The sequence below is a fragment of the Cetorhinus maximus genome, chromosome 27, assembly GCF_964194155.1.
Source record: "Cetorhinus maximus chromosome 27, sCetMax3.hap1.1, whole genome shotgun sequence".
NCBI lineage: Eukaryota > Metazoa > Chordata > Chondrichthyes > Lamniformes > Cetorhinidae > Cetorhinus > Cetorhinus maximus.
This window is the reverse complement of record NC_135905.1, coordinates 6,694,455-6,709,597: the sequence shown is the minus strand read 5'-3', so window position 1 is coordinate 6,709,597 and position 15,143 is coordinate 6,694,455. Positions and strand designations below refer to the sequence as shown.

General features: G+C 48.6%; 1 protein-coding gene across 1 annotated transcript; it reads left to right on the top strand.

Moving 5' to 3' along the window:
* Nucleotides 1–4,748: 4,748 nt before the first annotated feature.
* On the top strand, nt 4,749–14,843 carry LOC144668516 (carbohydrate sulfotransferase 3-like). The gene is made up of 2 exons (XM_078530610.1): nt 4,749–5,024; nt 12,223–14,843. The coding sequence occupies exons 1-2, from the start codon at nt 4,939–4,941 to the stop codon at nt 13,451–13,453; spliced, it is 1,317 nt and encodes a 438-aa protein (XP_078386736.1). The 5' UTR covers nt 4,749–4,938; the 3' UTR covers nt 13,454–14,843.
* The last annotated feature ends 300 nt before the right edge of the window (nt 14,844–15,143 follow it).

Sequence of the window (15,143 nt, the reverse complement as noted above, 5' to 3'; positions counted from 1 at the left end):
GTTGCCGTACCCTAGCGGCACAGATAAGATCATTCGTCCTCTTTCTACACTGGATGGCCGACCTCTTCTGTGCAGCATTAGCACTGATCACCTCTGCCACCACCTCCCAAGCCGGAGTGGTGAGATTGCTGGGCCTCCTGCGGCCAGAGCGGGGGTAGAGGACATCATGATGGGCCTGCACAGCGTCCAAAAGACATTCCAGGGATGCGTAGCTGAATCAGGGGGAATGCAGTCTTTTTGCTGTGTCTTCTGTGCAGCTGTCCTGGGCTGGAAGCGTTGGGAGGTGTGCGCGCGGGTGCACTTTAAACATGGCGCCCGGCGTGATGAAGCAGCGAGGTGATAGCGAGGTGGGCAAATGACAGCCTGCCAGCCTTCGAAATGGCGTGTTCCCCGGGAACGCACGATTAATGAGGTGGGATTGGGACGACGCGGCGTGAGAAGCCGCCATTGCTGCCGGCGGGCAAAACGTTCTTTTCCCCGGCCGCTACCACACTTAGTGCAAACCTGGGATGATTCTGTCTTTAGTTTCATGGTGTCCATTATGGAGACTATCATTGACTGTCATTAGTTCATTAATGCCCTTTAGGGGAGGAAATCTGCCATCTTTACCCGGTCTGGCCCACATGTGACTCCAGACCAGACCCACAACAATGTGGTTGAATCTTAAATACCATGTGAAATGGCTTAACAAGCCACTCAGTTCAAGGGCAACTAGGGATGGGCAACAAATGCTGGTCTTCCTATTGATGCCCACATCCCATGAAGGAATATAAGAAAAAAAGTAGACTTTTATTTTGTCCTTTTTCTTTCCAATTGAAAATTCACCAAGTTCTGCCTGTGTTTTTGCTCTGATATTTGATCGGCCACACTGGTTTTCCTCTCTTTCCCCCTCTCTCTCTCTCTCTCTCTCTTTGCCTCTCTCTCTCTCTCTCTCTCTCTCTCTTTGCCTCTCTCTCTCTCTCTCTCTCTCTCTCTCCCTTTGTCGATATTTTTCCTTATAAGCTTCTGTTTGGATCAGTATCTTTTCCATCGCTATCATTGGCCCATTCTGCCCCTCTTTCTCACCGACGATATTTTAGATCATCTGGCATTCTTCCAATAAACAGTGTGCAGGTCATTTAACCCACTTGTTGGCTTTTTAACCCCTTCCTCCCCCCCTCCCTGTTCCATCTCCCACCCAACCCCCATTTCTCCCAACCTTTATTAAAACGCCTGCTTATCATTCTTTACACTTGTAAAAGTTTACAGGTCCGATGTGCCACAGTGTGTGCCCTATTGCAGGAGCAGATTCGGACTCAAACTGAGCAGCTGCTCATGTCCATCATGTTCCCTTTTTTTTTTCCAATTTCAGGTTCCCCAGGACAAGTGGACAATGGCTCAGGATTGATCATTAATCGTGGGACTCTGCCATCATGGGCCTGAGCTCCCCCAAACAATGAATGGGCATTTTGTAAGATGCCAGCGCTAAGCTTCCGTGGGCACACCTTTGCACTGTAGCATGTTAATCATTAACCGATTCAGCACCCCTGCCCCGAAGGCTGTGTGACCTCTTAGCCATGAACCGCCAAAAATCGAACGGGTGCTGTAATGCGCCGCTTAGCCTGCTGCTGTTGAGGGTTTTATTTTGGCCCGGAGAGAGAAAGGTTTTTTAGCCGAATTCCTTTGACAGCAGCGTGGTCCACTTGGCAATCACAACATTTCGAAAATGGTGTGACATCACGGACGGCTTGGTGGTTCCTCCCCGCTCGCTGCCGATTGGTCCGTGTCGGCCTGCCCGAAAATTTGAGAAAAATGGCGGGCTTGACGTTTTTTGCGGTGCGTCCGCTCAGAGCGCGGGCAAGCAACCAACAAAAGCGACAGCGAGAGCTCACATCACCCCCAAGGCCCTTCACAGAATAGGGGAGCAAAGAATGGCCGGCAGGCCTGGGACGAGCTGCACAAGGTCCATTTTGGTGGAGAGAATAAGGAAGTTGCCCACTCCTCACAACACAAGTGTCTAAATGGGGTTGAGGGGAGCAGAGGCTGGTACAGATTTGGAAACCATTAAAGGCAGCATACAGGCCAATAAGGCAAAGAAAATGAAAAGCGTAGAACCGTTGAGGAATAGACTTGAAATGCAGAAAAAGTTATGTTAAATGTACATAGAACATGTGCTAGACCCACACTTGGTACTGGTCTCCACATTATAAAAAAGGGACATGGAGGCAGTGGTGTGGAAGGATGTTTAAGAATAATTCCAGGAGCGAGGGGTCAGGAAATCAGGAAATATCGAACTGGGTCTCTTTTCTCTGGAAAAGAGAAGGCTGGGGAGCGAACCGACAGAGGTTGTTAAAATTACAAAAGGGTTTGACAAGAGAAGATGTTTTCGCTCGTGCGGGTGGTTAAATGAAGCAGGTTGGGAAGAGGCTTGTGCGGAGATGAACGCTGGCACAGAGCTGCTGGGCCGAATGGCCTGTGCTCTGTAAATCTGACGTAATGATGTGAGGTGATCGCAAAGTTGCTTGAAAAGTTAGGTTTTCAGAAGGCTTTTATTTAAAGGTAGGCTGAGAAATGAAGTGCAGGATTTTCCCTTTTGTGTTGGGACCCAGATGTCAGAGTCAAATGGGGGTACTCACCATGGGAGCAGTCAACTGACATCGATTTTTATTCCCTGGATTGACCAATTCGAGACCAGAGGGCATCTTACCGTCCAATGGCGGGCGGGCTCCTGGCAGATGGAGGGCCAATAGGCTATGATGCCTCATAGGCTGTCCCACTGACCGAGATGGGAGCTGCCAATGGCTGCAGGGAGAGAGGGGGCACCTGGTAATGGAGGTGCCCTCTGAACATGGATGCCAGTGAAGCCATGTTTTCACTGCGGGAGAGGGACCTTAATAGGCATCTCAATTACCTCAGTTGACTACTTGCCACTTGTGGGCAGGTGGCCATTCCGCCTCTTGATTTGGGCTTCCCAAAAATGGCTTGGGGGCGGGGGATAGTGTCGGCAAACTGGCCCGAAGCTAAATTCTGGCCCAGCTCCCTCAGTTCCCACCCACATGGGCCTGGGAAAATGCTGCCCAAAGAGTCAAGTGAGATTTATGGAGAGACTTTCAGTCAGGGTTAGGGTGCGTTACTATTGGCGGGGGAAGAAAAGGGGACTGGGCGGAAGGCCAGAAGGGGAGGTCTGGAGGGTGAGGGAGGAGATGTAAGAGCAGGCTAGGATGGAGCGAGGTTGTGGAGACACTTGAAAAGCAGGATGAGGGTTTTAATTCAATACGTCCAATTATGGATTCTGTTCTTTCAAATTTTAAGTTGCATTTCTTGGAGTATGTCAGGCAATCAACTAAAAGCTCCCATATTAATCAATAGTCGTTAGCACCTTGGGAGGTATTATTACGTTAAAGGTGCTATATAAATGTAAGTTTGTCCATGTTGTTGTGGAACAATTTGAGATGGTAGATTAAAACATGTTGCATGGAACATCGATTCAAGATAAGTGGCAGAAGGTGTAGGGGGGACATGAGGAAGAACTTTTTTGTGCAGAGGGTAGTGGGTGTCTGGAATTCGCTGCCCAAGTTGGTGGTTGAGGCAGAAACTCTAAACTCTTTTAAAAAATACCTGGATCTGCACCTTAAGTGCTGTAAGCTGCAGGGCAATGGGCCGGGTGCAGGAAGGTGGGATTAGAAAGGGCACCTGGGTGTCCTCGGGCTGGCATGGACGAGATGGGCCAAATGGCCTCCTTCTGTGCCGTACCTTTCCTATGGTTTCCATGGGTTTCTATGGAAACCTGTAAGGGCACAACACTGCGGTGTATAATTAAGTGCAGTTAGTCATCTGGCAGATTGCCAAAACCATGGGACACAAGGTCGTCGGTTTAAGTCTCAGTGCAAGGTGGCTCATTTATATAAAAGTCCTTCTGACACCCGGACAGATTCCAATTCTCACTTATTGAAGGCTTTCCTGAGGTGTGATAACCAGGCAGTTCGGGGAAGGGAAGCAATTGCGTAGGAAGCGCTTTTCATTAAAGTGCGTGCTGTGCTCTGTCCTGGTGTGCGGAGTAGACTAGCGAGATGGCGAAGAGGAGAAAGATTGCAATTTGGTAAGTGGTTGCAGTCAAAGGACAGGCTTAAACCTCTTGGTGAATTTCACCAGTTAATCAGCGTTGACACTGATCCAGCTTGTTTTTTTTGGCAATTTCTGTCTTGTACTTTTATATTTGAATGTGCAAGAGAGAGAGAGCGAGAGCTTACAAATGGTGACTGGCTCGAGTTGCCAACTCTCTAGCATTAGCCTGGAGTCCGCAGCAATTGAAGATTAATTTCCAGGGCAGTGCTGCAAGCGACAATCGGGTGGGGGCAGGGGGTGGTGGTGGGGGGTGGGGAGGGAAGATAGCTTTTTTTAAAAATTGCGTGACCTTTTTAGCTTCTTCGACCTTTCCGCTAATTAGGGAACCGGGAAAGAAGGGGTTTTTTTTTCCACTGATATCCAAGGGTCATCCAATTTGGGAATGAAGAGGTTTCTTGCTTCCCAATGGGAGTGATTGCTGAGTGATCGAGGGTGGATTTGTCAGGCGGCCAATGACATGGCTGCATGGGTGGAGGGTGGGGGGGGGGTGGGGGTGCGGCTAGAGGCTGGAGGTCATGTGATGAAACCTCCAGGATTGCGTTCAATCGGAGTTGGCAACCGGGCGTAAGCACCAGGCCAGGTTTGTCCCGTCTGATGACAAGGGGACGCAATGTTAAACCTGCTTCTCTCTGTTATCTTTGCAGCACAGTCTGCTGTCGCTGGGAAGAGGTGGAAGCCTACACGACCGATGCCTTCGCTGGTCGGCTGGCATTGCCCTGGCACTGAAGCTGGCATTGCAGAATCACTGACGGACCACTGAGGACTTCACTTCAGTACACAGGGACTCCCCCGTGCAGTGACTGCACTAGGATTGCAGACTCTCAGCCAGTAGCGATGAGAATGAGAAGCAAATATGCAATTATTCTGTTTTTTGTTGCTGCTCTTGTGATCATTGAGAAGGAAAACAATATAATTTCAAGGTAAAGGCTTTTCCTGTCACTTTGTATTCTACATCTCCTGAAATGGCCAGGTCAGACAAAGAGACTTGTGTGGGGCATGAACAAGAGTTGGGCTGGTTCAATGCATGCGCTAGACTTGATATAACTCCGTGTAAATCTAGTCTGTTTGGTCGTCTGCTGTTTCTCAGCAATTCTGGTCAGGTGTCAATCCCAGTGTAAAAGTTGGATTTGGGAGAGACCTGGTGGATGGGTTCAGTGTGGTAAACAAAATCTCTTTGGGGCCTGAATGGAACTCCAGTCTAGGAAGGATATTGTAATCTCGTGGTGTGGGTCCTGTGTGAGATGGTCTGAGACTGTCCAATTGCTGGATATCCCTGATGTGACTTTGGTTAAAATTAAACGGGCAATCTCCCCCAAGAATCTTGTATCTCTGCTGAAGTGGGGTTGGGAAGGGGTGGTGTGAAACGGAAGGGGGTGTGATACAGGATGGGGGTGGTTGGCTGCAAGAGCAGGTCAGATGCTGGGAATCCTGTGGCAAGTAATTCATCTCTTGACTCCCCAAAGCCTGTCCACCATCTACAAGGCACAAGTGATGGAATACTCTTCCACTTGCCTGGATGAGTGCGTCTCCCACAACACTCAAGAAGCTTGACACCATCCAGGGCAAAGCTTGATTGGCACCCCATCCACAAACATTCACTACCCCAACCACCGATGCACAGTGGCAGCAGTGTGTACCATCTACAAGATGCACTGCAGCAACTCACCAAGGCTCCTTAGACAGCATCTTCCAAACCTGCGACCGCTACCATCTAGAAGGACAAGGGCAGCAGATACATGGGAACACCACCACCTGGAAGTTCCCCTCCAAGTCACTCACCATCCTGAATCGGAAATATATCGCCGTTCCTTCACTGTGGCTGGGTCAAAGTACTAGAACCTTCCTTTCAGCACTGTGCAGTTCACAGGTTCAAGAAGGCAGCTCACAACTACCTTCTCAAGGGCAATTAGGGATGGGCAATAAACTCTGGCCCAGCCAGCGATGCCCACATCCCTTGAACGAATTTAAAAATATGGTGGGGGTGCGGTGAGACACAGGAGGGGCTCTGACACAGGACGGGGTGAGATACGAGGAGAAATGTAATCCCCTTTTTATCTCAAGCTGCTCTTAACAAAGATCATTCACAACCTGTGGAGTCAGGATTCTCATTGCCAATGGTGAGGGGATTGACTTTTTATTTCCACTTTGAAACGGAGAACTAACAGCAGCTTGTGAGACTCCAAAAACTCCCTCGCCCCCTGCAGCAATAACCATTTTATTAATATTAATTAGTATTGAATTGGAATTATGATGATAGGTTATAATGACTATATTTCCAAATGCAGTAGATACTGCTGTCTGCAGTCTTCAAAATTGTAAAACGATCTTACTCAGTCACGGGAGGGCTGTTGTGGAAAATGGGAATATCTCTGTAGCGCTGTAGGGGGAACTACTCTGAGGTCGGACCTGAGGGAAAAGGTCGGGGCAGAACAGAGGCAGCTTTAAGTGACTTGGGAATGTCTGTCCTGGGCACTGAAGTGGCCTGACGAGCCCCAGTATTGCTGATGAAAAGTCCCAAAATTTAAGGAGGGCCAACAAGCAAGGGAGTACAAAATAGGAGAGTGCGAGGCCCATCACCAACTTCTCCGCACACCGACAGCCAGCTTCACTTTGATCCTGGGAGCACAGAGAGCTTCAAATGTTCTTCAGCACCAAGACCCATCACCTAGGTCAACACGAAATTCCACTTGCAAGAGAATTCATGGAAATATATGGTGCAGATGGAGGCCATTCAGCCCATCCTAACTGTGCTGGTCAATAAAGAGCCAACCAGCCCACTTTCCACCCCTTGGTTGTTAGCCCTGTAGGTTACGTCACTTCAGGTGCATATCCAAATATTTTTTAAAGGCAATGAGTTTTTCAGCCTCCACCATCCTTTCAGGAAGTGAGTTCCAGAACCCCACCGCCCTCTGGGTGAAAACATTTCTCCTCAACTTCTCTCTAATTTTCCCACCGATTATATGTCCCCTGGTTATTGTCCTCTCTGCTAAGGGAAATAGATAATTCTCATCCACACTATCTAGGCCCCTCATGATTTTAAACACCTCAATTAAACATCAGCCTCCTCTGTTCTAAAGAAAGTAACTCCACCCCATTAAATCTTTCCTCAGAGGTAAAATTCTCCCTTCATGGTGACAGCTTTGTAATTCTCCTCTCTATGATCGTTAGTGTAATCACATTCTTCCCGTAATTCAGTGACCAGACATGCACACAGTGCTCTAGCTACAGGATACCTTAGAGTTTTGAAGAGTGAGGGGTGACCTCATTGAAACTTAGAAAATTCTTACAGGGTGTGACAGGGTGGATGTGGATAGGATGTGGTGAGTCTAGACCCAGGGGACTCTGAATAAGGGGTTAGGCCATTTAAGACTGAGATGAGGAGGAATTTCTTCACTCAGAGGGTGGTGAACCTTTGGAATTCTCTACCCCAGAGGGCTGTGGAAGCCCAATCATTGAGCATATTCAAGACAGAAATCAATAGATTTCTGGAGACGACTGACATCAAGGGATATGGAGATAGTGCGGGGAAAGTGGCATTGAGGTAGATGATCAGCCATGGTCTAACTGAATGGCAGAGCAGGCTCAATGGGCCAACTGGCCTACTCCTGTTCCTATGGGCAAAACTTTTACCTTGGCGGGCGGGCGCACGCCTGACCCGCTCGGGCATAAACTGATGCGCGTTGACATTGGGCAAGCGTCCCGACATCAGCGCGTAGTCGCACGATATTTCCAGGGGCGGGATGAGGTTTCCTGAAGCAAAGAAGAACAAAATAAACATTTTTGAATTGAATTAAGAACATGTCCCTGCTCATGTGACCGAGTCACATGGGAGGACATGTTTTATGACATTTTTAATTTCTCTATTTTGTTTTTAAAAACTCTTCACCGTGGCAGTTCGGTGCCTCAGGGAGATTACCAAGCGCGCACTGGCGTGCACGTGCCAAGTTCGAGATCGCCCTCCTGCCCTCCCACCCCGCGCCTGCACAGGCAGCGCTGAGCGTTGCCACTTGCGTTTCACACTGAGGGCCCACCTTCCGGCCTCGATCATGGGTGCGAGTCGGCTTCCTGGCCGCCCCTGGACACCCCCGCCCGCCCTCACCACCCACACACCACCCTCTACCCCCCCCACCCCCGAGCCTGCCCAACAAGGGCAAGACTCTGTCCTATGTTGCTATGTAGTCTAGCTAGTGTGTTATACAATTCGAGCATAACCTCCCATCTCTTACACTCTACGCCTCAGCTAATAAAGGCAAGTATCCCACATGTCATCTTAACCACCTTATCTACCTGTTCCACTACCTTCAGAGACCTGTGGATATTCACTCCAAGGTCTCTCTGTTCCTCTGCTGTTCTTGCTAGCCTATTGTGCATTCCCTTCCTTGTTTGTCTTCCTTAAATGCGTCACCTCTTTGAACTGAATTTCATTTGCCACTGTCCATCTGACCAGTCCATTGATATCTCCCTGGAATCTACATCTTTATTCCTCAATATCAGCCACACGGCCAATTTTTGGATCGTTTGAGAAATTTTAAATAATTCCTCCCCCTTTTAAGCCTCAATCCTTGATAATGTCATGAGAAACAACAATCTGAGTCCTGAGCCCTCTGGACCATCACTGGAGGCTCCAGCCACAAAAACGCCCTGTTGACCATTACACTTTGCCTCCTGCCACTCGGCCAATTTTGGATCCAACTTGCCCCTTTCTCCTAGATCCCATGGGTTTTTAATTTTCTGACCGGTCTGCCATGTGGGACTTTGGCAATAGCCTTGCGAAAATCCAGGTACATCCATGACATCAACAATGCTATCCTCAACACCCCTTCAAAATTGTCTGAAAAATGCAGCTTAACACGTCCTGAGGTCATGAAGTGCGTTGTAACTGCGCATCGTTCTTTTAGTCTGTGGAGATTGGGCACACTGGTGGAGCGTGCTGCATAGGCAAACCAGCTTGATGGGCGGTGGTGACCTTTGTCCTGAGCCGCCAGGAGGAAAAGGAGGCATCCGATTGGACAGTATTCGTGCCCTCTTCCTAAATGGTGCTGCAATTTGGGTGGGTGGGAGTGGAATGTAGAGGGGCCCACCTGGAAAATTCACAAATGTTTGGCAAAGCCCCCTGAATACTTTCCATTAGCCTGGATGAGTGCAGCTTCAACAACACTCGAGAAGCTTGACACCATCCAGGACCAAGTAGCCCGCTTGATTGGCACCCCATCCACAAATGTCCACTCCCTCCACAGTAGCAGCAGTGTGTACCATCTACAAGATGCACTGCAGCAACTCACCAAGGCTCCTTAGACAGCACCTTCCAAACCCACAGCTGCTACCATCTAGAAGGACAAGGGCAGCAGACACATGAACACACCACCACCTGGGAGTTCCCTCTCTAAGTCACTCACCACCCTGACATGGAAATATATCGGCCGTTCCTTCACTGTCGCTCGGTCAAAATCCTGGAACTCCCTCCCTAACAGCACTGTGGGTGTACCTACACCACATGGGCTGCAGCGGTTCAGGAAGATGGCTCACCACCACCTTCCCAAGGGTAATTAGGGATGGGCAATAAATACTGGCCTGGTCTGCGACACCCACATCCCATGAAAGAATTTAAAAAATTATCTGGCCACTTAAAAATCAGCTCAGAATGTGGGTTTTATGCGACAAGGAGACAGAGAGTTAGACTGAAAGTGCAGGGTGACCTGGGCTTGGTGCAACTTAAGCTGCAGTCATAGTCAACAGCCAATGGCCCAACATTGGATAACCTTGCTCATTGGCTGCAGCCTTTGGCCCTATGTTGTTGCCATCTTCCAACAGATGGAAGATGATGGGCGGCATCCGGTCGAATATGTGCGGCTGAGGGAGGCTTTCTGCCTCTCTGCTTGAACTTAGACAGTCGACACTAACAGTCCATCACCTTTACTGTGGAAAAGAGGAAGTAAAAGCCAATTTTGCAGTGTTGTTGGTGGAGAAATAGAGGGGGGGCGATGTAAAGCCTGGAAGGAATGGCCGAGGTTTCCTGGCCCCGTCGAGGTGGGTTTGGAGATGGGGGGGGAGCCGGGAAGGGCGTGGACAACCCCCGTTGGGGAGCTCCCCGATGCTGTCCCGCCTCCAGGCAAGGTTCCAAGGGACGGGCTGCCACTGAGATAGGCAACCCTCTCCACGGAGACACAAAGGTATTTAAGGTAACTGGGCCTCAGTTAATGGCCATTTTCTGAGAGTGATACCGGGCTGCCGGTATCGCACAGGCCCTCCATCATGTCAGAGGCCCAGCAACATTTCAGAGGCAGTGACCCGGCAGGGGACCATCAGCGGCTAATGCAAATACTGGCTCCTTCTCCAAACTGAGTACCCCCTCAGTTCCACGCTTTGTTTTTCATTACTCCCTCGGGGACCCTCTCGTGAGGGCCTCCAATTTGAGGGCACCCCTTAGGCCTCCTCTTTCTCAGCGATGCTCAGCTCTCCCAGTCGGGCTGCCGGTCAGCCATCACTTTGGGGCCTCCCATTGGTCCTCCCCTACCCCTGTTCCACCCGCCATCCTTAGCTGGATGAAGAGCGCAGAGACAGCCAATAAGTAGGCCGCCTCCCATAAACTTGCGTCGGTGGGTCCACTGCTGAGACCCTCAAAGGGTCTGACTGTCGGAGGCTCCTGATGCCCACAGGAAGATTCAGCTTCCAAGAAGATTTTGTGGGGGGCATGTTCTCTGACCCCCCTCACCTCAAGGAAACATTTGCTTTCGTAACTCAGTTTGCAGACACTTTGTCATTCTTGCCTTCAAGCCAAAAATGTTTTCTCTTAAAAGCGGGATAAATTACTTAAAGATGAAAATAAGATAATTGCTTGGGACTCGACGCAATTGTAAACATAATGTTCCTTGCATTGGAAATCCAAACCCGGATAAACTTCAAAAGATTAAGGGGCGATCTAATTGAGACGTTTAAGATTTCATAGGGTATGAAGGATTATAGAACCAAGGCAGGCAGATAGAGTTACGTACAGCTCAGCTGTTATCCAATCTAAGGTATAACAGGCTCAAGAGGCTGAATGGCCTAATGTTCTTCCTAAGGTAAATTGAAATCTTTTACAGCACCTACCTACATTATTTTCTGCTGCCAATGGCTCCTTGACATTGTGACCTCCATACGCATGATAAGCCATAGTCAGGGGAATTACCTGACCGAAGATTATGTTGATAATCAAGTTCTGTTTCAAATAGTTTCAACAGGATAAATGCGAGCCAAAATCATCAAAAGATCTGGTAGAAGATATACCCAGACACGAATCTCAACTCTTCCTCTTTCAGATGTCAGTGGAATGGTTGTTCATTTCAATATTTTATGGTGTATAAACCTTTAGACATGCAAGGCTAGGGGACACCAATGGACATTGTGCTAGCAATAACTGTGGACAAACATTTAATGTAAATCTATCACTCGTTTCCATGATTAATATTGTTCCATCAATCGATTCTATTTGTAACCTGGATTAATCTGTTCAAAATCTTTTCCACACAATTAATTCTCAGGGTGTGGGTGTCATTGGCAAGGCCAGCATTCATTGCCCATTGTGCAGCTGGCTTCTTTGTTCTCGATGGCATTGACCTCCTTGAGTGCTGTTCCCATTGAGAGTGTTCAGTCCCTCCTTGACTTGTTCCTTGTAGCTGGTGGAGAGGCTTTGGGGAGTTAGGAGATGAACTCATAGGCTGCAGAATATCCAGCTTCTGACGTGCCTTAGTAGCCATGGAACTTATATGGCTGGTTCCGGTTAGTTTCTGGTCCGTGGTGATCTTGGCGTTGATGGTGGGGGATTGTCCTGTTGCATACAGACGTGAACTGTTTGATTATCTGTAATCATATTCTTAAACTATCATGTTGGAGCCTGTGCTAGCTAGATTACTGGCCACATAGCATAGCCACAACACCACCATACCCTCATAGGTCCAGTAATAGATTCTGTAATGCCAACTTAATTCTATTTATGATCCAGATTCATTCATAGGTTCTATTTATAATATTGGTCTATTGATAGATTCTAATTCTCCCCCTGAGCCATCAGTTGATTGTATTTATGATATCCAACGATTCTTTAATATTAACACTGAGTTTTTCTTTCTCCCTATTCAGGGTGTCTGACAAGATAACATTGAAATTCCCCCAGGCGGAATTTGTGGGGTTGAACAACACAATTTCTGCCCGAGTGTTAACTGAGAATGACTCCCTTCTCATTGGCACGAGCTCCTCCCTCTTGAACTGCGTCTCGCCACAGGCTGGGACCAAGCGGGAAGATACGAGGGACCCTCACGGCAGGAAGCACTTGATATTGATGGCGACCACGAGGACAGGCTCTTCCTTCGTGGGCGAGTTCTTCAATCAGAACAGCAACATATTCTACCTGTTTGAGCCGCTGTGGCACGTGGAAAGGACGGTCACCTTTGAGCCGAAGGGCGCCAACGCGGTGGCCTCCTCCATCGTCTACCGCGACGTGGTGCAGCAGCTGATGCTGTGCGACATGTACGTCCTGGAGAACTTCCTGCTGCCGATGCCCGACCAGCATGTCACCGCCTACCTCTTCCGCCGTGGCTCAAGCAAGTCGCTGTGTGAGTGGCCAGTGTGCACGCCACCCTCGCTGACCAAGCGAGGTTGGAGCGAGAGGTTCCCCTGTCGGCTCCATCGGTGCGGGCTGCTCAACATGACCCTGGCCATGCAGGCCTGCCTTCAGAAGCAGCACGTGGCCATGAAGACCGTCCGCCTACGGCAGCTGGAGTTCCTTCGCCCGCTGGTGGAGGACTTCAGGATCAACCTGAAGGTCATCCAGCTGGTCCGTGATCCCAGGGCGGTGTTAGCTTCCCGGATGGTGGCCTTCCCAAGCAAATACGAGGCCTGGAAGAATTGGGCCAGCCAAGGAGTCGTGCCGGACGACGAGGAGGTCGGGAAGCTCCGGGGAAACTGTGAAAACCTGCGGGCCTCCGCAGAGCTCGGCCTCAGCCAACCCGCTTGGCTCAAGGATCGCTTCATGCTGATGCGCTACGAGGATGTGGCCCTGGAGCCCATGAAGAAGGCGTACGAGATGTACCACTTCGCGGGCATCCCCATCACGCCCGAGGTGGAGAAGTGGATTTACATAAACACCCAAACGGCACAGGGCAGTGACAATCTGTACTCCACGCACAAGAACTCTTCAGAGCAGTTCGAGAAATGGCGCCTTGCCCTCCCCTTCAAGATCGCCGAGGTCGTCCAAAAGGTGTGTGAGCCGACGATGAAACTGTTTGGCTACAAACTGGCCAAAGACGCGGAGACGCTTGCAAACCGATCTGCCAGCCTGCTGGAGGACAGAGGAAGCCTTGGAATTGCCTAGCTGAGGGACGGAGCTGCCATTGTCCGGAAAGGGCGGAAAGTGACGCCTTTTGTTTTTGCAGCCTGAGAGATGAACCTCGAAGCTCCAAATCGTTGCAAATTCCTGTTTGGCCCTTCTGCAAAAGATGCAAAAGAAATCCGGCATCTCACAGATGGATGAGCAATGGCCTTGGAAGGCGCTGCAAAGGACAGGAGCAGCAGATCATAGGAACACAGATATATTAAACACACACAAAATGAGAGATTTATTTATTAAGGAAAAAGATTATTTTTATGACTTGATTTTATAAAGATTTAGCGTGATGTTAGGACTAGGTTGGGAGACAGGGTTACAGAGGAACTTAATCTTATTTGTATTGAATTTAGGCTTTAGGCTGAAATATCAAATTATAGGAGAGGGCTTGAATTCATTTTGATTTTTAAATTATAGAAATTTTTTACATAGAGTTTCAGAGTTTTTTTTTTCATCCTGATTATAGAGTTGGCTTTTGGACTTGAAGATTCTATTTTTGACAGTAAATATTGGCATTTGGGGCTAAATTTGAGGGGGTTGAAGTCTATGTTTGAGGCTTTAAAGGTACATTTTAGATAATCAGTGCCAAACTTTTGTTTTATGAGGAGGGAAGTGGAATTTGCTTTCCTTCTAGATGGTTCCAGGCGAGAATTTTCTATTTGTGCCTGAGCTGGCTAACTCTGGAATGCGTTCTACTTAGACACTTAAATAAGTCTAGGTGATATTGTAATCTACGTAGAAGAGCAAATGCTGGTCCAAGAATGAATTGGCTATTCTGTCACGTCGACAAAACATTTCATTTCAATTTATGAGAATATAGTGAGAAGATGTTCATTCTCAAGGTGTATTAAGGTGCACAGTAGAATATGAAAGATAGCTGCACCCCCAAGAAGTAATAGCCAGCGTGTGGGTGCACACAGCAGGGATTTTACACCACCCGCACATTTCCACCCAGTATATTGCAATACAGGAGCAACTGATTGGCAATTGGTGAGGAACTTGCCAGCTCGCTCTCTCTGGCTGAGCAACGAATTTGTTCACTCTAGTATGGGGAACTGGTCCTAGAAACTCCTATTGGCCATGCTAGCATATAACAGCAATCGGGGGGAGATGGTGGTGTGGTGGTAATGCCACTGGGCTAATAATCCAGAGGCCCAGGCTAATGTTCTGGGGTCGTGGTCTGAACACTCCACAGTAGCTGGTAGAATTTGAGTTCTGTGAATAAATCTGGAATATATAAAGCTAGACTCAGTGATGGTGAGCATGACAACTATCATCAGTTGTTGTTAAAAACCCATCTGGTTCACTAATATCCTTTAAAGAAGGAAACCTACTGGCCTGACCTACATGTGACTCCAGATCCACAGCAATATGGTTGACTCTTGGAATTACCTAGCAAGCTGCTCAGTTCAAGGGCAATGAGGGATGGGCAACAACTGCTGGCCTTGCCAGTGATGCCCACATCCCAAACCAAGTGGAGCCAATGAGATCTGGAGCAATACCTTGCCCGTTTTTTTCCCCCTCCATTGAAGACAATATTGGGAGGAGTGTAAAAGCTGTGTTCCAACTGATCACATGGCTTTGCAGTCCAGCAAGTTAAGTTGGAATTAATGCCCACTGCTGCCTCCTTGAAGCCCAAGTGGATTGGGTGTTCGGCACTTGGACATAGAACATCGAC